General features: G+C 38.6%; 1 protein-coding gene and 1 long non-coding RNA gene across 2 annotated transcripts in view; one reads left to right on the top strand and one right to left on the bottom strand.

Annotated features, from left to right (window-relative positions):
• The window catches only part of CUBN (cubilin), a 298,821-nt gene extending 279,469 nt beyond the window's left edge, over nt 1–19,352 (top strand). Inside the window, exons 61-67 of the mRNA XM_069086260.1 lie at nt 7,568–7,730; nt 8,624–8,829; nt 9,590–9,743; nt 11,843–12,024; nt 14,914–15,079; nt 16,207–16,442; nt 18,979–19,352. Coding sequence (XP_068942361.1) covers nt 7,568–7,730; nt 8,624–8,829; nt 9,590–9,743; nt 11,843–12,024; nt 14,914–15,079; nt 16,207–16,442; nt 18,979–19,089 — 1,218 coding nt within the window. The 3' untranslated portion in view covers nt 19,090–19,352. The remainder of the gene's footprint in view (nt 1–7,567; nt 7,731–8,623; nt 8,830–9,589; nt 9,744–11,842; nt 12,025–14,913; nt 15,080–16,206; nt 16,443–18,978) is intronic.
• On the bottom strand, nt 9,736–27,119 carry LOC138159916 (uncharacterized). Its single transcript, XR_011168003.1, has 3 exons — nt 26,921–27,119; nt 16,910–16,950; nt 9,736–9,875 (listed from the first exon to the last, which is right to left on the bottom strand). It is a non-coding gene; the product is annotated as an uncharacterized lncRNA (long non-coding RNA).
• Nucleotides 27,120–27,147: the final 28 nt, after the last annotated feature.

Here is a 27,147-nt window from a genome sequence, read left to right as displayed (position 1 = left end):
AATGCTTGATACTTTTGATACTTCTTTAGAAAACTGAGGAACTCTGCTCACTCAGTAACACTGTGCCATTCTCCACAGCTGTCATCTCATAGGCTGAGAGTTTATATCACTGCTTCTCTGTAGCTTGGTCTAGGAAATTGGAGTTTACAAGAGGTTAGGTCACATGACTCTATGCTCTCTAGGGGCTACATGATTGAGAGAGTTCTTACCATTAGCTCTCCCTACTATGATGGATGATGGCAAATGTAACTGAAGTACACCTCTGCCCCAAGACTGTCCTTAGTACTTCTCAGGTTGGGCAAGGTGAGGAGTGGCACTGTGCCAAGGTTGACCCCTCTGCCTCCTCCCACTTAAGACCCACGTGCACTCTTAAACCTCTTATTTCTGGTCTTCCCTGTCTCTCCTCTGTCTCTGTCTCTCTCTGCTTTCTGAAAAAAAAACTGACCCCTTTTTCATAGCCACAGGAAGAATATGTAGCTCCAAACCATAGCAGCCCAGACCAAATTGTTCTTTCCTGGTTAATGAACCTTAATTATTCATCTTGAATCAAATATACATGAGCCTTCATGTACTCAGAATCAGGAGTTGACCACAGTCCTCTCCATGAAGTGCCAATGGAAAATACAAAGTCCCAAATGAAGGGTCACCTTAGAAAAGTCATCAAATTGGGGCAACTAGGTGGTGCAGTGGATACAGCGCTGGCTCTGGAGTCAGGAGGGCTTGAGTTCAAATCTGACCACAGACTAGCTGTGTGACCTTGGGCAAGTCACTCAACCCTGATTGCCTAAGAAAGAAAAAAAGAAAGAAAGAAACTCATCAGATCAATCAGGTTTCCCTTATCCATGCTCCATATTAAATACAGGTTTACAAAGGAGCTTTTCTTACCATTACCACCATATGTTGAAAGTTGAAGTTGGTGTCAGAGGATTTGTATTTCAGTTCTGGCTCTGTTACTTAGACTTTTGTAAACTTGGGCACATCATCTACCTTTGCTGAGCCACTATTTTTTTTTATTTTTGGAGGGCAATTGGGGTTAAGTGACTTGCCCAAAGTCATATGGCTAGTTTTTGTGTTAAGTGTCTGAGGTCGGATTTGAACTTACGTCCTCCTGACTCCAGGGCCGGTGCTCTATTCACTGTGCCACCTAGCCACCCATGATCCCCTATTTTTTACCTAGAAAATGAGAGGTTTGAATTAATCAGCTCTAAATCTATGGTCCTATGGACCCTATGGGGTAGGCTATGGGAGTGTAATTAACACCCATTTTATAGATGAGTAAACTGAGGCTCAGAGAAGTTAGATGATTTAGCCATAGTCATCCAGAAAGCACCCAGACGGTGACTCAGCAGACAGGAGACACTTGAATCATAGAGCTTTGGGTTGGGTAATCATCAATACATGTCATATATTGCACAGGAGTCAAGGAAGATAAGGATGAAAAAATCATCGGATTTAGCACAGAGAAAATCATCAGTGACCTTTAGGAAAGTATTTTCAGTAGAGTGCTAAGAGCAGAATCCAGATTAGAAAAGGCTAAAAAGAGATTGCACTTGTCAAACAACTCAGATTCAAATGTATGCATTCTGACAGTGAGACCAAAAAGGTGGAATTGTAGGGCTGACTGCTAGAGAAGTGATTTTAGAATAAGTTACTAAAGGATACTGTGAAATCTCCTTCTCTTAGGGTCTTATTTTAAAATAAGACAAAATTGGTACTAATCTCATTAAAGTTGTTAATGTTATAGTTCTGCTTGTAGACAGAGGCATTGAGTAGTTACATTCTCAAGCTCTATGATGTGGCAATATCATTAAAACCAGCAGTGAGAGGCCCTAAAAGAATTGCCTGAAGAACTTATTAACAGAAACTCTGCCTTTTCAAATCTAAGAAATTACTTTTGATTAGAAGTGTTTTTCTGTTCTTAATAAGCACTTTAAAAAGGTCTTGCCTTGCTTTACATCTTAGTGCCAATGGCAAGGATGGGAATAGTTTCTCCTTCTCCAAATGTTCAATATCCTTCAATTCCTTATTTCTTTCAATGATACCACTACACCTGAACACAGAACTTTGGGGATGTCCTTGACTTATCCCTAGTTCTCATCCCATATTTCACATACTAAGTCCTTTTAACCGTTCCTTTGGATTGTTTTTCATCACCACCACGTCTTTGCCATTTCTACTGCTATTACCCTTGTATGAAGCCCTCCTCCCTTGAACTGCATTTTTGTAATAGCCACCTAATGATCCCATGTTGCTTGTCTCTTGTCTTTATTATTAATTACCCAACCACCAATGGATTAATCTTTATAAAATTACCACTTTAATCATGTCACTCCACTACCTAATTTTTTTAAATTGATTTCCCCACTTCTGACGGCAGAAAGCCCAAACTGTTTCGTCTGACTTTGAAGGCTCTTTGAAAATTGACCCCACCCTGCTTGTCTAACACTTTCAATAATAGCTAATAATGTTTAAATTCCTTCTATGTGCAGAGCACTGTATTACCTTGTAGGGGTGATACCAAGTTTAGATAGTACATAGTCCCTGTCCTCATAGAACTTATAGCTCAGTAGGGGGTTAATATGTCAACATGGAGAGCTATGATACACAATATTAAATGCATACTTTAAAGAGTTACAAAACCCAGTACTATAATAGATCTGGGAGTAAAGCTGACTAGTGACCAAGGAGACCAAGGACAAATCTTAGAGGAGGTGACATTTAAGTTGACTTTTCAAGCATGAGTAGGGTTTTAACTGACAAAAAGAGAGAGGAAGTATATTGCAGGCATGAGCAGAAGCATAGATAGAAGTATGTAAAAGCAGAGTGAGTATGTCAGGGCCAGAACTTAGTCCAGTTTTCCTGAAAAAAAGAGTGTGTGGAAGGGAGTGATAGAAGATGCACATGGAAGGGAAGGGAAGGATGGTGTTGTGTTGGGCTTTGATTCTGGGAGGAAGGAATTTGAACTTTAATCAGTAGGCAATAGATATCCACAAGAGATCATTAAGCAAAGGAGTAACTTGATATTTGCATAAGAAAGATAAAATTCTGAAAAAAAGATGTGAAGGATGAATTAGTTGGGAAGAGAATGAAGTCTAACTGAGCCGACAGGGAGTTAGTCCAGGCAGGGAAAGGCTCAATAGGGTGGTCCAAGCAGAAATATAGAGGGAGGATATGAGTGTAAGAGGTATTGTGAAGATGAAATCAATTGAACTTGGTTTTCCAATGGGAAACTAGTTGCTTAAAGTAGCAATGAGATATGAAGCCTTGATGATAAGGAATGAACTTGGGTCATTGGACTTTCTGGTACTAGCAGAGAAACCAAAGAACAATGTGGACCTATCCCTTCACTGGTATTGGGAGTTATGTGACCTTAGAAAACTAGCTAGGAAGGAAGGTAGGACCTACCATTAGGAGGCATCGATTGATATCCTCTACAAAGGGGAGGGGTCATTTCTTAATGGTTAAGTTGCTTAGGTATAAGTGCATTCTTCATTTTTTTTTCCTCCTGGGACAAGTGAAACCTGTCCTACAATCTAAGGCTTATAAGCCAAACCCTTGGAAGGAAACTGAAGATTCCTTCAAAATGGGCAAGAGATTTTATTCAATATTCAATAAATATTTATTACGTGACTACTGTGTGCCAGGAAAGTAAAATACAAATAAGAAAAAGCAAGACAGTCCCTGCCTTCAAGGATTGTTTGGACAGTCTAACAGAAGAAGACAATACACAAAAGGAAGCTGGAAGGCAGAGGAGAAGACAAGCCTAGAGGGTACCCAGAGGGGGCGGATCTTGTTTCAGGGAGTTCAAACAAAGCAGAGCTGTAGATGTAAAGTGGAGAGTGCATGGAAAGTCTAGATCCTGCTCTTCTATAAAAGAAATTTTGGGAAGAGTTAATGCTTCCTCCAGCCTCTAATTAGAGGGGAGAGAAAGCCAGGTAGTTGGGAAGGTGTTAAGTGTCCAAGGCTGGGTTAGCAGCAAAGTGAGATTTCAAGTGATCAGCTTATCCTGGGATAGGCATCTTGGGGAATGAGTTGGAAAGTCCAGATCCTGCCCTCTCTAGAGGAAAACTTTGGGAAGAGTTTAGTGTTCTTGTTCTGTGGAGTTCAAACCAGTCAAAGCTGTGTGTGAAAACTGTGAGCCAGATACAGATGTCCCCATGGTTTCCCTAGGTGGAAGTATGAGCCAGAGAGACCTTGAGAGACTACCCTTCTGAAAAAAATATGGTGCCCCTGATAATCAGCCATGTGCTTGTTCTCCTATTCCTTTGCCTAATGGTGGCATAGACGTGATGATGGTGTCTCAAAGCCTATTCCAATAGCAAATATATTCTGCCAGACCCTACCAATCTGGAAAATAAGACCACTTTATTTTAGTTGTTTGAGAACCAGTTTAGGTAATGAGCGACATCATCTTAACGGTGACTTCTTTTGGTCACAGTAACATGTATTTATCTCCATTACTAAGGCATAGCAGGTTTGTGATCTGTGTCAATGCAGGGAGAACCCCTGACAAAATAATGGTCCTTTTGAAATCTTGTACACATCAGAGCCTAGAACAGTACTGAGAACATATATATAATAGGAACTCAGGAAATACTGAATAAATTGGATCTGTGGGGAAAAGAGCTAAAATATAAACTTGCAAAAGCTATAGACTATGTCTGGTAGAGAAACATAACTGTGGGATAATAAAGTCATGTGAGCATTTGAATTTGTCTTTTAAATCCCAAATATAGCAAAGAGTTGTTCCAGAATTCCCAAGTTAAAAATTATCTTTATGAAGGGTTTTTTATCTTTATTAAAAAAATTTAAATGAGGATGACAGTGAGTCACTCTTGAGATTGTTAGTTAGGATCTCTGTAAATTTTAAAGCATTATGTCACTGAGTTATTTTATTATTATTATCCTTATTTTCAGGGTAATAGTGAAAGTGCTTGGGGCGGCCAGGTAGCACAGCGAGTAAGAGCACCGGCCCCAGAGTCAGGATAACCTGGGATCGAATCCAGGCTCAGACACGTAGTACTCACCCAGAAACGACTGGCCGTGTAACCTTGAGCAAGTTACTTAACCCCAATTGCTTAAAAAAAATAGTGAAAGTACTCTTGCTCCTCATTGCTGAGAATAATTTTCTAATATCATGCTGTTTCTTGGAAGATAATTATAATAAATATTAGTATTATAAGTAACCCTTTAAGGTTATGAAGCTCTTTGCATATGTATCTTATGTGGCATGCCAAAACATTTGTTAGAGGAACTAAAGTTATTCAGCTCTAATCTCTATGTCCATATCCAAGTAGGTGCAGGCCAGCCCAGCTATTCACATATAAGTACATGGTTTCTGAGATAGCTAGCTTTTGGGGTTATTAAGATAACTGCTTCTTTTGAATTATTTATTGCACCAAGTAAATAGCCTTCAAATTACATAGCATTCCCTTTTCTCTTTCATTTTCCCCTTCATATTACTGGCATAAAAAGTCTTACAGGTCTTTTAGAAATGTCACAAAACCTTGGGGCGGCTAGGTGGCACAGTGAATAGAGTACTAGCCCTGGAGTCAGAAGGACCTGACTTCAAATACAACCTCAGACACTTAACACTTACTAGCCATGTGACCTTGGGCAAGTCACTTAATCCCAATTGCCTTGCCTTCCCCCTCCAATAAAAGCAAAAAAAAAAAATACCAGAAATGTCACAAAACCTAAAACTTAGGAAATTAAATTATTAATGCTAGAGATGAAGTTGAACACACTTTGGAAATCTCAGAATGAAAGATTCAACAATAGTAAATTGTCCAACTAGCAGGAGTATTAATTGCATCATTATTATGGTGTGTCAGTACTTCAAAGACCGACTATTTCCTTTATACCAATATTCCCTTTACTCATGTAGAATATAACCTCTCTTTCTCAGCTGATGATCTTCATAAATTGCTTGCTGAAAACACTCGTCACCATTTTGCCATCCAAATACTGCTAGGTTATTTTTGGGATGTTATGGGGTATGGGAGCCCTGCTCTCAATGACTTTTTGGCTTGATGGGATCTGCTAGGCTTTGGGTCCACTGGCACAACCTTCAAAAGCCCAGCTTCACCTCCATTATACTGAAGTAGGACTTCCATGGAGGATTCTTACAATGTATTCATTATATTTGTACGGTAATGTATAATCACTTTGTTGTAAAGTTGAAATTCTGCTATTGAAATCTTAATTATGAGGTTGCCAGACCTTTTTTATTCTTAATTTATTTCCATCCTCAATGCTTCACCAAGAGGAACAGCACCCCTCTACGCTGCCCAGACTGTACCCATTTAAATTGGTAAAGAAGGTTTCCTTACTGGGAACTCCCAGTACCAGAGAAGTGACAGGTTAGTCCCCATTCCACTATTTCCATTAGCATGTCATTTTGTAGAAACAATTTCACAGCCTCCCAGAAACCTTAGGGTTAGAAGAGACTTCAGTGACCACGTAATATAATATAGTCTTGACTTGACCAAGAAGCCCCTTTCTAACACCCTTCAGCATTTTCTTGAAGACCCCTAATGAGGGGGGATCCACAAGCTCTTCACAAATCACTTCCACTTTGGAGAGCTCAGGTTGATAGAATTTGTTTCACATTGGCCTGAAAGCTGCCTCTCATGCCTCATTCTGCCTTCTGGGGCCAACCAAATAGAAGGAAATTCTCCATGTTCATTAGGAAGGAAGGAACTGCCATCTAGTGTTGAAGTTGCTTATTTCTAGTTTGAGCTTGCTGTGGGTTTTTTTTGTTTGTTTCTTTGGCCATTTGGCTTCATTCATTCAGCAAACATTCACTAAATGTCTATTTTACTTCATATCTTGATATCTTTCTATACCACTGGTCACATTAGTAGCTGTAACTCTGCTCTGAGGTCCCTGAAACACCTGCTACTTTTAATTTAAAACTTTAGAGACACATCCCACGCCTAAAACAAAAATACCAGTGTCCATTTGTTTAGTAATACCATGAAGAGAGAAAGAATTCTGGACTGAATGTCAAAGAGGTAGATTGTCTTTGGGTAGCGTTTTATTTCACCTTTTTCCTAACCCATTAAAATTATGTGCATGTGTAAATATGTGAGTACAGATATCTCTGTAGCTGGATATAAATGCCATTAATTTTTATCTAGTTTTTTTTTTTTATTAGTGGCAGCAAGGTGGTGCAGTGGATAGAGTGCTGGCCTGGAATCAGGAAGATTTATCTTCCTGAATTCAGATCTGACCTGACACTAGATGGGTTACTCTGGGCAAGTTGCTTAACCCTGTTTGCCTCAGTTTCCTCATCTGTAAAATGCATTCTCTGGTACTTAAGATCCCTTCCAGCTCTAGATGTATGAGCCTCTAATCAATATCTTCGTTGAACACCTAGTAAGGATGCTCAGGATATAGCTGTCACTTTGTCTTTCTCATATGAGGCCAGCTCTTCTTGGAGCATGCAAAAATAGATGAAAGATCAATAAACTTGGTCCACGTTAACCCACGAACTAGCCAATTTAGCATAAAACATGAGGCCTGAGAATAATTGGATGAGTGATAAGCTCTTTGTCTTTTACAGGTGTATGATGGTGACAATGCAAATGCCAATTTGGTTGGTACATTCTGTGGTTCCACTCTGCCTGCTCCTTTTATCTCTAGAGGCAACTTCCTTACAGTTAAATTTGTCAGTGATGTATCTGTGGAAAGGGAAGGATTTAGTGCTAAGTACACCACCTTGGACGGTAAGTAATTTGAAGGGATCTAGAACATTGCAAAAGGAAAATTTCTTAGATAAAGCTTGTCTGGAATGCCCTGACTCTATAGAAGCTCAAACTGGCCATAATGTAAATAGGACAGCAGATGTACACAAAGAAGCCAAGTCTCCTTTGTCCATTAAAGCTGGTCTCAGTCCAGTTTAAGGTACTGTCCATAATCCATTAAAACAAATTTAAAATTGTGGACTAGTCAGTTAAGGGCAGCATCTTTTCATGACAGTGCTTACATGATGGTATTTATATATTGTAATCAGACAACCTGGGTTTTCATGTCCCAGTTATACTACTTATTAACTGTGTGTCCTTGGGCCAGTCTTTTCATTTCTTTTTTTGGGGGGAGGGAAGGCAGGGCATTTGGGATTAATTGACTTGCCCAAGGTCACACAGCTAGTAAGTATTGAGTGCCTGAGGTCAGATTTGAATTCAGGTCCTCCTGGCTCCAGGGCTGGTGCTCTACTCACTGCGCCACCTTTTCATTTCTTTTAACTTCAGTTTACTCATCTGTAAATGGGCAGCTAGGTGGTGAAGACTCTTCTACTTGAGTTCAAAAATCTGACCTCAGACACTTACTAGCTATGTGACCTTTGGCAAGTCACTTAACCCTGTTTGCTTCAGGTTCCTCATCCATAAAATGAGATGAAGAAGGAGATGGCAAATCACTCCAGTATTTTAGGCAAGAAAACCCCAAATGGGGTGATGAAGAGTCACACATGACTAAAATAACTGAACAACAACAAAATGGGGATAATACTGTTTGGGTCTCTTCTCTTGCAAGGTTTCTGTGAAGATCAGGCAAGATCACACACAGGGAAATATCATATCAATGTATGACCTCACTATTCTTTCTCCCTCTGGCACAGTACCATGTGGAGGAACATTCAATGCCACCTCAAGTCCCCAGACCACTGCATCACCCCATTCTCCTGACCTTCTTTTCCCGCTGTCCATCTGCACTTGGATCATTGATGCACCTCCCCAACAACAAGTCAAGCTGGTGGTGCAGGAATTTCAGCTTCACTCTGAGGACTGCTCCCAGAACTACCTACAGATTCAGGACTCCCCCGAGGTAATAATCACAGAACAATTTATACCTTTCTCCCAATTCTATATAACTGGTTTGGATAATAGTCATAGTTGAGGAGGAGAGGGAGAGGTTCAATCAATCTGTAAACATATATCCTTCTGTGGGTCAGTCACTGTGTTATGTGTTGGAGATACAAAAAGAGGCAAAAGATTAAGACCACTTAAGTGCAGAAGGCCCCTTCAAGCCTTATGATTTGTGAGCTTTAAATAATCACCTCATTGTATTTTGTACACTAGAGAGAGTCTCCATTTTATTGGACAGCAATTCAAGGGAAGCTTTTGCTAAAAAGCCTCTTTGGTGGGGCCCAGGATAGAAGTCTCTCATATCAAATTTCACTCTCTAGTGAACAATGGGGTCACATTGCATGTTATTTATTTATAAAACTGATTTACTTATGTTTAAAGTTAAGCAAACATTATCATAATTTCAATCTTCCTTGAAACCATTCATATCAATGCTCACGTGTTTTTTACCTGTACAATGGAGGGACACTGTTATGAGATGAACAAAAATGAGCTTTATTTTCTTCCTCCCATGCATAAATTGTTCATCTTGCTGAGTGAATAGCAACAGTAGGCCATGGCCATTCCACATCTAGTTGTAGGCTCTTTTATACTTAGCATCAGAGCTGATTTTTGGCAGAATGTTTAAATTATATTTCAATAGGTGATTTAAATACTGCTCAGGTTTGCTTTTCATGAGAGCAAAAACCTCGCTTTTGAATGACATTGTATCCATTCAGTTTCAGAATGATCAGAGCCCAGTACATCGTTTCTGTAGCGAAGATACTTCGGCTGTCCCTGAGTTTTATTCTTCTCAGCGAACTGCTATTGTGGTTTTCAAATCGGCAGAATTCCGTAATGACAGCAGAGTCACCTTTACCTATCAAGTCGCAGGTGAGCGTCAAAACAGATTCTTATGTTCTCTTGATTTCCACTGTTATTATGAGCATTGATTCCAGTAAGTAAATCAGTCCTTGTTACTAGTAGTATTCACCCACATGGGGTGAATGGGTTTCTCTGTGAGACCTAAGTTACAAATGAAAAAGTTACTAAGCTTATTGTAAGTCACCTGGTCAGGTCAATAAGTATTTATAAAGTACCTACTCTGTGTCAGTCACTGTAAGCACAGGGATACAAAGACATGCAAAACCAAACCAAAACAGTCTGGTCCCAAGGAGCTCAAAGTGTAATGGAAGAGACATTAAAAAAAATGTATAAGTAAGCTATAGACAGGACAAACTGGGGATAATCTTAGAGAGAAGGCATTATCAGTAATGGGAATTAGGAAAGACTTCTTTTTTTCCATTCTTTTTTTTCCTTTTCTTTTTTTTTCTCCTTTCAAAATTATTATTAATTTGTTTATTTACTTTTAGTTTACAACATTCCATTCCACAGTCCCTTGAGTTTCAAATTTTCTCCCCTCTCTCCCCCCCTAGCCCTACCATGGTGGGGCATACAATCAAATATAGGATCTATGAATACCTTCACATGAATCATTAGTCAGGTTGTAAAGTAGAATTATAACCAATGGAATGATCATTGGGAAAGAGAAAGCAAAACAAAACAAGAAAAAGAAACATAGCAAGTAGTTTGTTTCGGTCTGCATTCAGACTCCATCGTTCTTTCTCTGGATGTGGATATCTCTTTCCATCATGAACCTTTTGGAGTTGTCTTATAACTTTACATTGCAGAGAGGAGCCCAGTCTATTAAAGTTAGTTGTCACACATATGTTGTGTCTGTAATTGTGTACAAATTTCTCCTGGTTCTGCTCTCCTCACTTAGCATCAGTTTATATAAGTATCTCCAGATTATTATGAAGTCCATCTGCTCCTTATTTCATATAGCACGACACTATTCTGTTACATTCTTATACCACCATTTGTTCAACCATTCACCAATTGATGGGCATCCCCTTGATTTCCAATTCTTTGCCACCACAAAAAGAGATGCTATAAATATTTTTGTACATATGGGTCCTCCTCCCGCTTCTCTGGTCTCTTTGGGATACAACCCTAGAAGTGGTATTGCTGGGTCAAAGGGTATGCATTTTTTATAGCCCTTTGGGCATAGTTCCAGATTGCTCTCCAGAATAGTTGCTTTAGTTCACTACTCCACCAACAATGCATCAGGGTTCCAATTTTTCTACATCCTTTCCAGCATTTATCATTTTCCTGTTTTGTCATCTTAGCCAATCTGGCCGGTGAGATGTGGTACCTCAGAGTTGTTTTGATTTGCATTTCTCTAATCAATAGTGATTTAGACCATTTTTTCATATGCTTATAGATATCTTTAATTTAGGAAATACTTCTTACAGAAGGTGGCATTTTAGCAGAAACTTAAAGGAAGCTAGGAGATGGAAACGGGGCAGGAGAGAAATCCAGGCATGGAGGACAGCCAATGAAAATGTAGAGTCCAAAGATGGAATATCTGATTCAAGGGACATCAAGGAGGCTAAATTAAAAATTACTGTTAGTCCAAATGACTAAGCACTATTTTCCACTTGGAAAGTTAGTAACTAACACATTTATTTCCCTAGTTAGAAATGTAAATGATGATGTTGAGATCTTGAACAAACAATTTATTTGATTTGAAGAAGCTTATTCCCCAGACGTAGTGATCAGGCCATTCTTAGTCTGGATAAACCTAAAATTGTTAGTGATGAAAGCAACCAACAGCAACAATGAACCCTTTAACTTTTGGACTCAGTTACCAAAAAAATGTAGTCAACAAAAAGTTTCCACTTTAATCAGAGCTAAGCAATTTTCCAAAAAGGAGTTGGTTATCTTGGGAGACCTGAATGGCATCTGATTCAATGGTCATATAACTAAGAAAGTGGAGGAAATGAATGTTACAACCTTAGTTGTCCTAAGGAAAATATCTAATTCCTGCTAATATCCAAGGAATGAAACTGGGAAAAAAAGCGATATGATGACTTCTGTTCATTGCAAATGTGTTTTCTTCTTCACTCATGCCTTGCCCCGCCCTCCCTAAGATTGCAACCGAGAATATAACCAAGCATTTGGCTACCTGAAGAGCCCTGGCTGGCCAGAGGACTACAGCCATGACCTGGACTGCTCTACCATTCTCCGAGCCCCATCAAACCACTCCATCACACTGTTCTTCCACTCATTCAATGTGGAATCCACAAGGGAATGCACCAACGACTTCCTCGAGGTAATTGACAACCAAGTTTAATGTAATTAACGATTGTAACAACTTATCTCAAAGTGAATGATCTTTCGAAATAGTTTACAATTATCTTTTCCTAACCCTAACTATATAATGAAACTCAGTGTTATGTGTTTGTTAAAACCATTCACATAGTTCAAAATAATATATATTGTTTTTGTATTTTAGAGTTCTTTCTAAGTTTGATACTTTAAAATTCACATATTGTCATTTTAAGATTTTACCAGTTTAACTTTCTCTGTTTCATGGACACTATATGTGGTGATCACGGGTCAAGATATAAAATGGTGTCTATCTGGACCTCCTCCACAGGAACATGAAGAAGCAGTTCTCCTGCTGGCTTTTGTGCCGCTGTGGCTCCTTTCTGCCACCAGAGGGGGCCATTCAGGTGCTTGTCCCTTCATGCCTCCCTTATATGCCAGAGCTCAAATCTGGAGATGTACTCAATGAAAAATTGAATAAAGGAACAGGGGTCTGAGAATGCGCCTTCATCTCACTACCAGAGAGTCAGCCCCAGCTCTCTTTTTCAGGCTGCAGTAGCCCCAGAGTACACTTTGTTGTTTACTTTATAAAAGTGAAACCTGGTTTTGAGCATGTAAATATTTCTTTATAAGTCAATGGACAGATACATTATTGCTTAAAAAAAAATGATGATGCCACCAAAAAAAGTTTGATGACCTTTTCTTGTTAAGCAGAATTGGATTCAGAGCCCCCACCTCCCAAAGCAAGCCAGGTGATCCATTCGTGTTAGATGAAAAAGGAGCCTTAGGGAGGTCCCCCAAATTCCACTTTTCTCCAGTTTGCCTTCTCTCTAGCAAAGATATCATTCTGAGATTCTTGTGAATCCTCTCCCGAAGAGCAAAATGTCCAGAAACTGCTAGTGCCAAAAAAAAACCCCAAACAAAACAGAATAAAAAAGCAAAGGATTTTCAGCCCAGAGAATATGTCCAAGCCAGGGCTGTGATCAGTTGCCTGAAGCTCCTGAACCATTGGCTGTAGCCATGCATGGAGCTTGAGGGCAGATGGCGAAATGTAGGAGCAAGCTTAGAACTGTGCCAACATGTGTGTGCCACCACTGACAGATGATGCTCTGATCCGCCTTTCACTCCAAAAATTCATATTTCACTCCCTCATTCTGATCCTAGAAATCTGACCTTTCAGGGAAGAATGGGTAGAGCGAGGCCACATAAAGGGACCTTTATGTGCTATGTTGGGGTCCTATTCCAATATTCCCTAGTTCAAACCTATTCCAGGCTAATATTTGCTGAATGTGGTTAGCATGTGGCTACCATTCCAGAGATAGTAATTATCTAGATTCAGTCCAGAAAGGGGTAGCCCACAGAGGGTATAAAAACCATGGCCCTGCCTTGGCATCTTCCCCTCCATGACATTCCATGCTAGTGTCTATATATAATAATATACTTATTGTGAGATATTGTAGTGATAGCATTATTATTTATAATGTCTTCTATCCTAGGATTTGAAACCACAATTAACCTATAAGCTCCTTGAGGGCAGAGATAATGTATAGGTTTTTTGTTTGTTTTTGGAGGGGGAAGGCAGGGCAATTGGGGTTAAGTGACTTGCCCAAGGTCACACAGCTAGTAAGTGTTAAGTGTTTGAGGTCAGATTTGAACTCAAGTCCTCCTGACTCCAGGGCCGGTGCTCTATTCATTGTGCCACCTAGTCACCCCCAATGTACAGTTTTAAACTGTGCCTCTCTTGCAAGGTGTAACACAGAGCCTTGGTCAGAAGAGGCACTTGTTTGGTGTTATTTTCCTTGCTATTTTACTCTAAGAATTCTAACTCTTATTCTTAGAGGTCAGGTAGGCCCTCCTGGGCTCAGTTTTGAAACAAGGTTGGCCTTCAGTGTCCCGCACTTTCCTTTTCTGTGCTCTTTCTCCACCTCCTGCTTAATGTCTTCCTGTGCCCCTCTTTTGCCTAGTGCCTACCTCATTCTTCCTTTCAAGAAGAAAGTTGATTTGACATGCCACTAACACCTCACTGTCAGCTAATGAGATGTCTAACATTTATTAAATGCTTACTATTTGCTAGGCATTGTGCTACCAAGGAGAAAGATTTTTGTGCATGGTATCTTCAACATCTCCCTTAGGTTACAACATGTAAGCAACATCAACCTTGTACAGTTCTAACGCCTCTTCTTTGTAGCTGATTTACATGTTTAGCATATGTACAATACTATGAGGGTCCGAAAAAACCCCAACGAACATTTCTATAGGCCTTCTCCATGCTGAGAAGGAGCATACTATAGTCAAGAGAATGCTGGACCTCTATCCCCATTATTTACTACGTGGCCATGGGCAAGTCCTTCTTTCCTTCTCTCCTTTTCCACATCTATAAAATGGGCATAATAAGACCTACCTCACAAGGTGGTACAGGTTAATAAATGGGGGGAAAGCCAGAGAGATGGTATGGAGGGGGAGCAGGCCATCTCAGGGAGGGAGGAAGTGCTTCACTCTAGAGATGGTGGTTCCATGACTGGGCTCCCATTCACTGAGCTAGTCTGAGGGTAGAATATTCCTGGAGCCCTTTAAGGTTTGCACAATGTTTTGCATATGTGATCTCATTTAAATGCATATGGACTTTAATATGTGATTTGAGGGTTGTTGTTGTTTACCTGCCCCTCTATATAAAGCAGAGAAATCACCGTGACAGTGTGAATAGAGTACTGGGCTTGGAATCATGGGGAGCATCTAAGTGCTGAGTCAGCTCAAAGAGTTGGCAGAAATAAGAAAGTAAAACTTTGTATGTGCCTTTTTCAAACTCTACTTATACTGACTGTTCAAGAGTGATAGAGGCAGGGGGTAAAATAGGATTGATATTAAACGGTTAATGACTTTGCCTTTTTTACAGGTAAGAAATGGGAGTGACGGAAGTTCCCCATTACTTGGCAAGTACTGTGGCACTCAGCTCCCTAATCCCATCTTCTCCAAAAACCACCTTCTGTATCTACGGTTCAAGAGTGACTTTATGCACTCCGGTCACGGATACGAAATCCTGTGGACTTCATCCCTATTCGGTAGGCCATTAGCTACAGGCTATTCCTGCTCTTTCAGTGATAAAGTCAGTCAGAAAATCTTGGATTACTTACTGGGAAGAGCAAAAGACAAAGGTGGAATAATATGTTTTCCAGCTATTCGTTGTATACCTGATTGAGGAAAGAAGAAGTTTTCACAGTGAGAGTCCACAACTCCTACTTGAATTTTATCTTTTTATCACTTTACATTTTTGTCAGTTTTGATCAGCTCTCATGCTGAAATGCACATTTTTAAAAATTCTAGTTATTAAAACATGTTAAACATCATGCATGTGCACAGAAGCTTCACGATGATAATTCCTTCTCCTGAAATAAGTGAGAGACTCCAAAAGGTGCAGTAATGGGCCATTGTTTATCATTAAGTGCATCATCAAATGCCAGGGATAGGAAAAACTTTGTTAATTGTTCCTTATTCTGTTTTTACATAATATCAAAGAGTAAACGATGGTTAGGTTATCACTATTACAGTCAGACCACAAAAGGAGAAGGAATCACCTCTTCATTCCAAATATCATGTGTCATAGATGCTGACGGAGGGTAGAGAGCCTTTCTAGCTAGTATTATAGATAGATACATCATGGTTATTTCATAAATATGGTTTTAAAAATGTATGAAGTATTGATGACGTTAAGATTTTTGGTTTGGAATCTCCCAGTCCCAGCATTGCTGGATCAGGTCAGCAGGTGATGACGTTTTAGGATGGTCATAGCTCCTCACCCTCATTCCCAGTTTGCCTTCTCATCCCCTTGTCTCGGTTGTTTCTCTTTTATCCCCATCAGCTGCCTTCACTTCACCATATACAAACAGATCCACACAGCTAGACACACACCTTGTGGTCCTGATCTTTCTTGCTTTTCTTCTCCCTTTTCCCTTCCTTTTGTTCCAAACTTCTCATTTGAGGGGAATAGGCCTGGAAGAAACTAACTCAGAGCCAGCTCTATTTGGGGACATGAAGCCAAGGGCCTTCCCCTCACTGTGGTTACAAGATCCTCCAGTGACCTGTAGAAGACAAGCCTTTTTATAACTTCCTATATTTCACAAGGAACTTGAATTCTGATCCTTGTGACTATGTTGAAATCTGACTAACCTCCTTCCAACTTTTCTTTCAGGCTGTGGTGGAACTCTCTACGGGGTGGCTGGCTCCCTCACTAGTCCTGGCTACCCTGGTACCTATGAGAACAATACTCACTGTGAGTGGACTATTGCTGCCCCTGCGGGAAGAACGGTGACAGTCAGCTTTTATTTTATCAGCATTGATGATCCAGGAGATTGCATCCAAAACTATCTGATTCTTTATGATGGACCTGATGCTAGCTCTCCATCATATGGACCATACTGTGGAGCGGTGAGTGAAATGGTCTCTGGGAACCAAATACAAGATGGGGGGTAACTTTATGTGCTAAGAAATGCAAAGTAGCAAAATGAGAAACTTTTTGGATAAGGTGCAGTTAAATGTTTCTTTCCTTTTTGGAGGAGAGAGTGCCATCTAGAGGGCTCTTAACAACATTAAAATCTGTTTTCACTTGCTGTTGCTATGCACAGTATCTGAATGAAGTAGCCCAGTAAGAAGGCCACAGAAACATGGCACCACCCACTATACCTGCTTAAAATTGTACGAATATCTAGATAAGGAACACAGAAGAAAGTAAGCTGGGCAAAATGGTTAAGAGAAACACAAGGAATACTTGCTAAGTTATAGCTTGATCTTCTCATGAAGTACTGGGAAAGTGTATTGGGAGGATTGTTCTGAGTAACTGAGAGAGGCAATGGAGGGGAAAGGGAACATCACCAGACTTGGACTCAGACACTTACTCGTTGTGTCTCTTAACTTCTCGGTGTCTCAGTTTCTTCACCTGTAAAATGGAGATAATAACACTCAAACTATTTACCTCATGAGGTTTTAAGGAAAGCATTTTGTAAAACTCAGAGCTCTTGCTATTATTATTATTATTAGAAATAATAATGATGCAAAAGAAATTAGTCTGTGAAACTGCATCCTTATGGATAAACAGTTGGAATTCCAATGTCTAGACAAACCACATGACACACATAACATGTATTTATGCAATTCCAAGAGAAGAAAAAAGAGGTATTACATAATAAAATCTGGTATTTATATTTCACAAAAACCCATAATGTGGCACAATGAATAAAGGATGATCCTAGAGCAAGGAAATCTAGAGTTCAAGGCTTATCTCTAGCATCACTAGCCATGAGATCAAAGACAAGCCACTCAACTTATCTGGACAGCTCTTTCAGACTTTCAGTAATAGACAGTGTGCCTGTCTACACCTGTGGAGGGATTGTGAACTCTAGGAGTTTCTTACACTGATAAAATAACAGGCCCAGACCCATAAGCCCTACATCTACTACTCCTAGGAAAATTCTGATGAGGGGAGATGATTTCATGAAGGGGGTTTGATATGTAATTACAAATTTGTAGCCATTTAGAAAAGGAAAAAATGTAACCATATAAAAATGTATACTTTTAAATAAATAACATTCCCTTGAGAGGCAGGATGCCATAATGGATGTCATAGATAAACTTGGAGTCAGAAAGACCTGGGTTCATATCCTATACATATCCTAATGTAATTTACTTTCATTTGGATGGTAAGAGATAGGCTTATTGATCTGTGTTGGAAGAGGGATTTCTGAACCACGAGTTCCCTGTGCTGATGAAATCATAGATCTGGATCAAAAACCTCCCGGTCTTATATTTGTGTAGCAGTTCATCATTTCCAATATGCTGTCACATATATTATCTTAGTATTTCTTTTTCACAACATCCCTGTATGATAGAGAGGAATTGTAATTCTTACTCTGCCACTGACCTTAGACAAATCACTTAATCCCTTTGAGCTGATTTCTCCTCTGTAAAAGGAGGTTGGACGAACCACTTTCTAAGGTCTTCTATCTCTAAAATCCCATGATTCATTCATTTGATGTTTAAATATTGTTACTGTTTTCTTACATGAAGACTGTAAGACAATATTCTTCATTAAGATACATGGAAGATACTCATTGTGTGAAGAATTGTAATTTTTTTTCTTGCAACATAAATTAAGTTAAATTGCTATTGGGTAAATACCTTATCACCAATTGCTTCAGAATTTGGACAACTAAAAAATTAAGGCACAAAAAGTATAAAAACTTACAAAAAGTAGATCAAATTAAAGCTAAGGAACTATCAGATTTTTATACACAGTGATCCATAGAAGGTAATGCAATAAAGAACATATAAACCATATAATACTTTATTGATAATATTAATACAATAAAGAACATTTGACTGGAAAAACACCAATTCATTGCTCTTTCTACTATATTATCCTACCTTTAAAAGTAAAGGCATAGGCACAGCTAGGTGGTGCAGGGAATAGAATACTTATCTGAATTCAAATCCATCCTCAGATGCTTGCTAGCTGTGTGACCCACAGCTAGTCACTTGACCCTGCCTGCCTCCCCTTCTAACCTCCCCCTGCCCCCCAAAAAAGTAGAGGCAGTATGAAGGGACTAGACTAGATGCCAGGAGTATCATTGTCAGTGATTCTTTATGACTTTTGGCAAGTCACCCCACACCTCTGGGTCTTAGTTTTCTTACTTTCAAATTTAAGGAATGAGGAAAGACATCTTTTAAGTTTTCCAGTTTTAACATTATAAGCTTTCCCTTCTCAAGCCACTCTAGCCCAGTGGCATCTTTCCCTTTTCTGAGCTCCTCTATACAAGTTTATTGTCCAGACCACAGTACATGGCATAGGAAGGATTAATGAAAATTTAATAATATCTGCCCATGTAGTGTTTTTACTTATGTGATCATATCTGAAAAAATGCTTAAATTTGTGAATACCTAACATCTTCCTTTCTTTTTTAAATTTTAGGATACAAACATAGCTCCATTTGTAGCCTCCACTCATCGTGTCTTTATCAAATTTCATGCTGAGTATGCAGTTTCCCCATCAGCATTCCAGTTAAACTGGAGCAGTATTTAGATGTTCAATGTACTTAGTTGGCACTTGGGCTCTACTGAAGAGATAATCAGTTCATAAAGTGTGTGACGGAATGCTGCTATCATGATAAAGGGGAGTTGAACATCATTATCTGTTGTTGGGAATAGCCTGTACTTTTATCTTTCCCCCCATGAAAAAATATTTACAGTCATTGGATATGAAGTGAAATCTCCTGCCGTATCAAGATATGTTGCATTTTAAATTATGTTTCATAAATTAAAATAAAAATGTTTCTTAAACGTTTACTTAAATGGCATGTAAAAATTGCTTTGCAAATCTAAAAATGAAAAAAGATCAGCTAGAAATGAGAAAATGAACCTAACATAACAAGATTTTAACAGTTGTGTTAAATTTTTAAAATTCACTACAAATGTGGTAGTATGCTGTATAGATACATATGGACACATACTTTGCTGTGTCTCTGAGCTCCTTAGCAGGGACATTCACCCCAACAATGGAGGCATTTGCTTTGTTTGGGGCAGAGCACATCTCCTGTACTCCAGCACTAATAGGCAGTTGGGAACCAGGGCAGGCCATCAGTGTGTGTGTGTGTGTGGGGGGGGGCAGGCATCCAATGCCCCTGAAAGAAAAGGGATTGACATTCCAATTACATCACCGTCCCATATGACTTTGATGACACCTCCAGAAGGTAAAGTCATTATTGGTAACATGCTGCGGTATACTTGTACCCACAATGTATGTTCTTATTGATCTTGCTGTTATTTTCAATTCTGAATCTTGTAAGATTGTGGTGTTCCATTATTCACATCCTAACAGCAACATTGGGGAGCTATTGGTTTTAAAGAGATGAGTTTTTGTAGCTGCAAGAAACGTGGGATCATTAAAAGTATTGTACATTCTCCCAAATGTAACTTGGCCAGAACTTTCTTCCTATTCAATTCTGCACCTAGATGCTTATTCCTGTACAATATGGATTTTTTCTTCCTTTTCTTCCCCCAGTGTGAATAATTAAACTGTCCTTTTTTAAATGATCATGAATTTAATTGAGAAAACTTGACAATATTCTGGAGTTTAACTTTGTGCAATGAATACAATCTCATCTGCAAATACAATTTCAGTATCAACAAAAAGTTCTCTTTCATTTGAATTCTGCACAAGATGTTTCTCTACAATACTGAAGAAGACTTTAGATGAGCATACATCCCCCATTTTTATTCCACTTTTTATATAGATTGATACTGAGTAAACACCTTAGGGATTGCCTGAAATTACCAAAGATCTCAGGAGAAAGAAAACTCAGTTAAAAACTGTGAGCATAATAGCCCAACAGGGAAGATGTTAATAACAGAAGGGAAGATAACCTAGAGGAGGTCTAAAGGGGTCCCCACATTTCTGAATAAATCATGCAAGACAAAGTAAAATCAATCAACACTTGATGAGGCAGTCAACCCTGTGCATTCATTCCCAGAGAGCATGGAATCCCAGCAGAATGGTCCTGAATGGTTTAAAAGATAAGTAAGAATTGTAGAAATAGAATTTATAGCCTTCACAGTGGAAGTAAGTGGCAAAACAGAATAACTTGAATTGATACTGAGAAGTCTCACCAAAGGAGTGGGGGGGAAATGGAGGATAACGAGCTGGGAGTGTAAATATGCAGAAGTAAAGGACTATCCAAGAAAAAGCAAATAGCAATAAAGTTCAAAGAAAACATGATTTATATGCAAGCACATCATATTGATCTCAATAATAGGATGTGTAGAGATAAAGATTAAAACTCTTCCAGAAGAACACAAGTCAAAAGACCTGAATACCACAATGCAAGAAGTAATACAAGAAAACTGCCCAGAACTTCTGAACACACAAACCAAACTCAATCAAAAGCATGCAGAGCTCACCTCCAAAAAAACAAACAAACAAAAAACCCTATGTGGCAAACTCCAAGACACCTTGTGGTTAAATTGAACAATTCTGATGACAAACAACAAATTCTGCAAGCAGCCAAAAGAAATATCTTAAAAATAAAGGAAAGGGAATTTGAATAACATGAGAGTATTCTGGACCCACCAGAAATCAAAGAAGGAAATGGAATAATGTGTTCTAAAGAAAAAAGAAGGTGAAGATATAACCTAAGGTGATATACCCTACAAACTTGAGCCTAATTATCAATGAAAAAAAAATGGATGTTCAATAAAAGTAGTAAAACATTGCCACATGCAGAAAAAAAAATGTTAGTAGATTATTTGCTGTGCCATACCCTAGATGATAGAAATGCAAAAAAACTAAACAAATCTAGCAACCAAGGAAGGCACAAGTAATGGCATAAATTACCCCAGAAAAAAAGAGTGTGGGGGGGGTGGGGGTGTATAGGAGAGGGGTGGGGACTAGAAAGAGAGATATCTATGGAGTTAAAAACAACAGCAGCAGTAGCAACAGCAACAGGTAACAGAAGAGAAACCACTAAGATATTTCTTTCTACAAGGGCACAAGAAGACAAGGGCAATAGAACTGAAGGTGGAGAAACAGTTCTGAAACCTCATGGATTAAATCTCATAGCACATGAATCATTTTTTTGTATGTGTGTGTGACAATAAACTGCAGAATGTGAGAGAACATAAAACAGGAGAGGGGAGGAAGAAAATAGAAGGTAAGCACATGATAGATCCTAATAAAATTAATGGTAAAAAATGAAGGAAAAGTAAATCCTGTGTTTCTTAGGAAGAAGAGGGTCTACTGGAGAATGGTTGAGGTGGCAAAAAAGGAGGAACTGAAATGGGGAAAGAAAATGGAAGATCTTGATTTAGTGTTCGGATGAGGTTTCACTGAAGGTTACAACCAAAGGGGAAGAAAGACAACCTATAGTAGGTTAATGGAGACCTTATGATGGATATAATTTGTAGGGATTTGGTGCTTCGTGAGACTACTATCAATAAAACAGTGTTGTGTCTCCATGGATAGATACCATCTTGCCTCAGGAGACAGGGGTTCCTAGGGCAAATAACCTCCAGAAAGGAGGGAGACCATGGACCCAGAGTCTTCATGGAAAACGGGGTTACATGATCATATAGAGGTTAAGGTAAAGTAATGAAATGAATAATCATGAATACTGGGAAAATATCTGCCTTTGGACAATACTTCTAGCCTCTCAATTTCCTAAAGGAGTTGATACATCTAAGAACAAGACACAATTGAAAAAAAAATATGGTTTGGGACTAGATTTACAAGGCAATAACATAGAAACCAATTAGAAGGCAGAACTCAGGGAACTTAGAAGCTTTAATTCCATAAGGAATACAGAGACTCAAGAGGAAATTAGGACCATGAATCAAAACCTAAAAGTCTAGAATATATATGAAGGGAAGAGATTTAATGAAGAGAATGGGGAAAATAAGTCCTTTTTAGAAAAAAAGGTACATAATTTTTAAAAACTAACAAAACAATTTGAAGGGGAAGAAAGGAAGGAGATTTTATTTAACTACTTGAAAGCAGTAAGAAAAAAGAGCAAAAGAATTAGATAAATAGGTAAAAGGAGGAAATAAAAAGGAACTAATAAGTTAAGCAAAACTCCAAAACTATAGAAAGGGGTGACAAATGGGAAGGGAAATTGAGAGTGAGGGAAAGAGAACCTATAGAAATAAATTTCCTTAAAGTAGTTTAATAAAAAAATAACTAAAGATACAAAGTACTATATATAAAGAGGAAGATAAACAAAAAATCCTAATACAAAAAAATTAGAGACAAATTAAGGAAAATAGAAACTCAACTCTCATAATTTTAAATGTTAATGGATTAAAAAAAGTTCAATAAAAGGAAAAAAAGAGTAACATATTGGATTAGAAAATGAAACCTCACAATCTCTTGTTTACCAGAAACACATATGAAAAATAAACATATACACAGAATAAATATGAGAAGCTGGAACAAAATTTACTATGTATGCATCAATTGAGTAAAAAAAATCAGGAGTTTTAATAAAAATAAAAACAAAAATTTATAACAAAAGAGATAAAGAGGAGAAACTATGCTGAAAGTAACTGTAGACAACAAACATACACGTTGTCATTAAAGTTATATTCTCCAAATACCTTTGCTTATAAATTCATAAAAGAAAAATTAACTGATGACTAGAGACTTTAATGTCCTCTTAGTTTTGGACAAATCTAATAGAAAGCTCAACAAAAGGAAATTGATGGAGAAATCAAAGCTAAAAGATTGATGTCATCTGCTAAATGGAAATATTAAAGAAAATTTGTATCTCTTAACACCACATGGATCTTTAAAAAACTGACCATGAATTAAGGCACAGAGATATTTTTATTGTAAATAGATGTTAAAAGGCAGAAATATTAAACACATCCTTTCCAGACCACCATGCAATAAAAATTCTAATCAATCCAAGGTACTCAAACAAAGGACAAATAGAGATTTAATGAAATCAGAAATGAGAGGAATAATTAATAATTATGTAAAAGTAAGTGATGAAACAACACACCAAAAGCCCTGGGGAAGCGGTGGCCCAGCCTCCTAGCCAAAGACATGACAGCTATAAAGAAGGGGACGCTATGGACAAATAGCGGAAACTGCAGAACCCCAGTCTCCTGGGTGGAGAGGGGGATGGTAATCTCTGGATAGAACTCCACCTTCAATTTCTTCTCTAACAACTTCAGGTATATTTCTTTTCAATGGTAATTCAAACCACAAGGTGGTGCTATAAATCTGGGAGAGGGAAGACAATCATAATGATTGTTTATAGGTTACTTACTGAAAGTTACACACTTAACGCATTTTTCATGGGGTGAAATAAAAGCTGTCCTGTATGTGGTATGCATTGTTACCACAAGTGCTCATATGGGATCTCTGAACCTTTTTATCCATACCGGTGGAGATTTATAAATAAAATATACTCTGAGACTGCCCAAAGGTGACTGACTCTGGGTGGAAAAAGAATGAGTGAAAAAAAAACAAAACATTTTGATGCATTGTCTCAAATATTGGATCTGGTTGGCTCAAGTCGAGACAAGAAGGTAGGGATCCTGGGTTACATCTATTACTACTTATATGACCTCTGTTGTACAGCCAAAGCCTAGTCTGAGAATTATGACTATTTTGCAAGCCCTGCATACATATCATATGATCACAAATTTAGATTAGGAAGGAACTTTATACATCATTTCTTCAACCTTGTCATTTTATTGATTTTTTATAAGATTAGGCCTATTGGTCTTGAGACCATCACAGGAGGGAGAAAGCATATAGTTTAACCTGCTCATTTTACATAGGAGGAAATGATGGCTCAGAGAGGATAGTTTGTCTTTGGTCGTACCCCTAGAAACTATCAAATTCATGTCAGGTGATTGTAGTCTCTGAGCTATTTCCAGTGCTTGATTCTGACTTTCTAGGAGGGGATATGATGCATAGAGAGGAGGCCATATAGTACAGTTGTTAAGCACACAGACATGTATTACATAGACTTTCAAGTCAGGGAAGTTCAGTTTAAAGCCCACTCTGGACACTATTTGTGTCCCCTTTGGCAATAAATTAACAAATTTAATTGGTACATTAATAGCACTTTACTGGACTTAAGTTTCCTCTCCGTAAAATTAAAGGGTTGGATAGATGACTTCTTAGATACCTCTTAAATCTATAATACTTATTATCAAATTTGTTACTTGGTCCAGACGTGGCTTAAAAAACGTGACTGAACATAGATGCCTTAAAAACATTTTCCTTTACCTGTTCCCCAGTTGGAGGTGTTGCTCTTAGACCACTGGTTGAGTCAACAGGAATACACAGGGTATGTGTTTAATAGTTAACAATTACATAATACCGACTATGTGGCAGCTTTATAATATCTCATTTGATTCTTACAACTACTCTGGGAGATAGGTACTTTTATCATCCTCATTTTACAGATAAGGAAACTGAGGCAAAGAGCTCAAGTGACTTTCCTAGGGTCACAAAGCTAGTGCCTGAGGACAGACATGAACTCAGGTCTTTGTGACTCCAAGGCCCAAGCTTTATCTACTATGCTACCTAGCTTCCCTGCAAGTCCTATTACTATATAGTCTTCTTTTTTAATCAATAATTACTGGATGTGCTTTTTCCCATGCTTTATTTGCTAGTGGACTATGGCACTAATCGCCTCCATAAGCTGACTAGCTGAGTTTCAGATGAAATACCTACCTGTATGATTTCTGGGAATGCCCATGCAATACACTATATACCAAATCCCTCTAAACATTGTATTATGAATATAACTTTAAAATTATTACTTTTATTTCCCTGTGAATGAAAGAGATGAGAATAGTTCTTTGGGTGGGAGGAGTAACAGAGTAGATGAGACAGATGGTACCCTGATGAGAAAGGGCATTACATAAAAGTCTTGAGGAAAGCTTAGATTTCCACACACATTGCCTGTTTCACAATTTTACAATCCCCAATATCCACCTTCAGTTTTGCTTAAAACAGTGGTTAACTTTTTTTTTTTTTTACATCATATAGCCTTATGGCAGTCTGGTGGAACTTATGGATACTTTTTATAAAATGTTTTTATTTGCATAAAATAAAATATATAGGATTACCAAGGAAACTGTATTTAAATAGTTGTCAGAATAGTTCTTTAGAAAGTTAACTGATTCAAAATTAGGAATTACTGGCTTAAAACTCGATTTGAGGTAGTGGCTAGTTGGCACAGTGGATACAACGCTGGCCCTGGAGTCAGGTGGACCTGAGTTCAAATCCCACCTCAGACACTTAACACTAGCCGTGTGACCTCGGGCAAGTCACTTAACCCCAATTGCCCTGCCTTCCCCCCTCCAAAAAGCACAAAAAAAGAAAATGTGTAGGGTCATCAATTGTGCCCCCAGGTTAATTTCCGATTTTTTTAAGATAAAGAATGCAGGTGTAATATCAGTATATTATATAGTTAGATTTGTTAAAACAAACAAATTTGCTGCTGTGCAAATATTTTTAAAGCAAGAGTCATTGGCTTAGTCACAAATTCTAGGATATTCATCTAGGGCACCATTCCCTAGGATCCTGTCTTTTCTGCCCTTTTCCTGTGGTCCTAGAAGTTTTTTTTTTTCTCCAAGACAAATTTAACTAACCAATCTCATGATGAAATTGCTGAGAAACAGCTGAAATGGCATTAAAAATGATAATTGAATAACTATATTCTGTAGTTATTAACTTGGTGTTTTAATTAAAGGAATTGATTGAAGGAATTAAAAAAAATTCCTTCCATAACAATTTCAATGTAATTGTTTTCCTTTCAAATCCTATATATTTTATTTGATGCATTTAAAAGCAATATTCTGAGGTGTCCAAAGGTTTCAGTCAGTCAACAAGAACGAGTATTTATTAAGCGCCCTCTATTATGTGGCTGGCACTGCCCGAGGATTAAAGCAAGGCAAGGTGAAGTAAGCCAAAGTCAGGAGCCGCCTCCTCCCCTCTCAAAGCCAACGACAACGGGAGCCTGCAGACACTTTGATGGGATAGTTCACGGGATCCTGGGCTTGGATCCAATCAACAGACCTTTATTAAGTGGCTACGATGTGCCAGGCACTGTATGCTAAGGGTGGGGGGAGTGGTCTAAAAAGGGCAAAATACAGTCCCTGCCCACAAGGAGCTTGCAGTCTAATGGGGGAGACAACAAGCAAATGTACAAAAAGCTCTGAACAGGTCCAGTCAACCAATACGCATTTGTAAGTGCCTACTATGTGCCGGTCAATGTGTTAAGTATAGAGGATATAAAAATAGGTAAAGGGGCTTGCAATCTAATGGGGGAGACGACAGGCTTAAAATAAGTCTATACAAAGCCAGCTGCATGCAGGATAAATAAGTAAACAGAAAATACTTCTTAAAACTCGAGAGAATGACCCAGGGGTGCACGGACTTCTAGTAACACGAGCTCTGCTGAGTGAAGGAGATGCCGGCTCCACTTTCCCAGTTTCCGGCTTCCTAGGGTCTGCCCAGTGTCTCAACGGACACAATCAGACTAAACTGGACATGCGCAAGCGCTCGTACGCACGCGCCCTCGGCTTAACCAATCAGCATCTTAAGAGAGGGGTCCTGGGGGCGGGG

The sequence above is a fragment of the Petaurus breviceps genome, unplaced genomic scaffold (genome assembly GCF_028583685.1).
Source record: "Petaurus breviceps papuanus isolate PSGF00001 unplaced genomic scaffold, PetGlider_PUasm1.0 178, whole genome shotgun sequence".
NCBI classification, from domain to species: Eukaryota; Metazoa; Chordata; class Mammalia; order Diprotodontia; family Petauridae; genus Petaurus; species Petaurus breviceps.
This window is presented reverse-complemented; position numbering and strand designations above follow the sequence as displayed.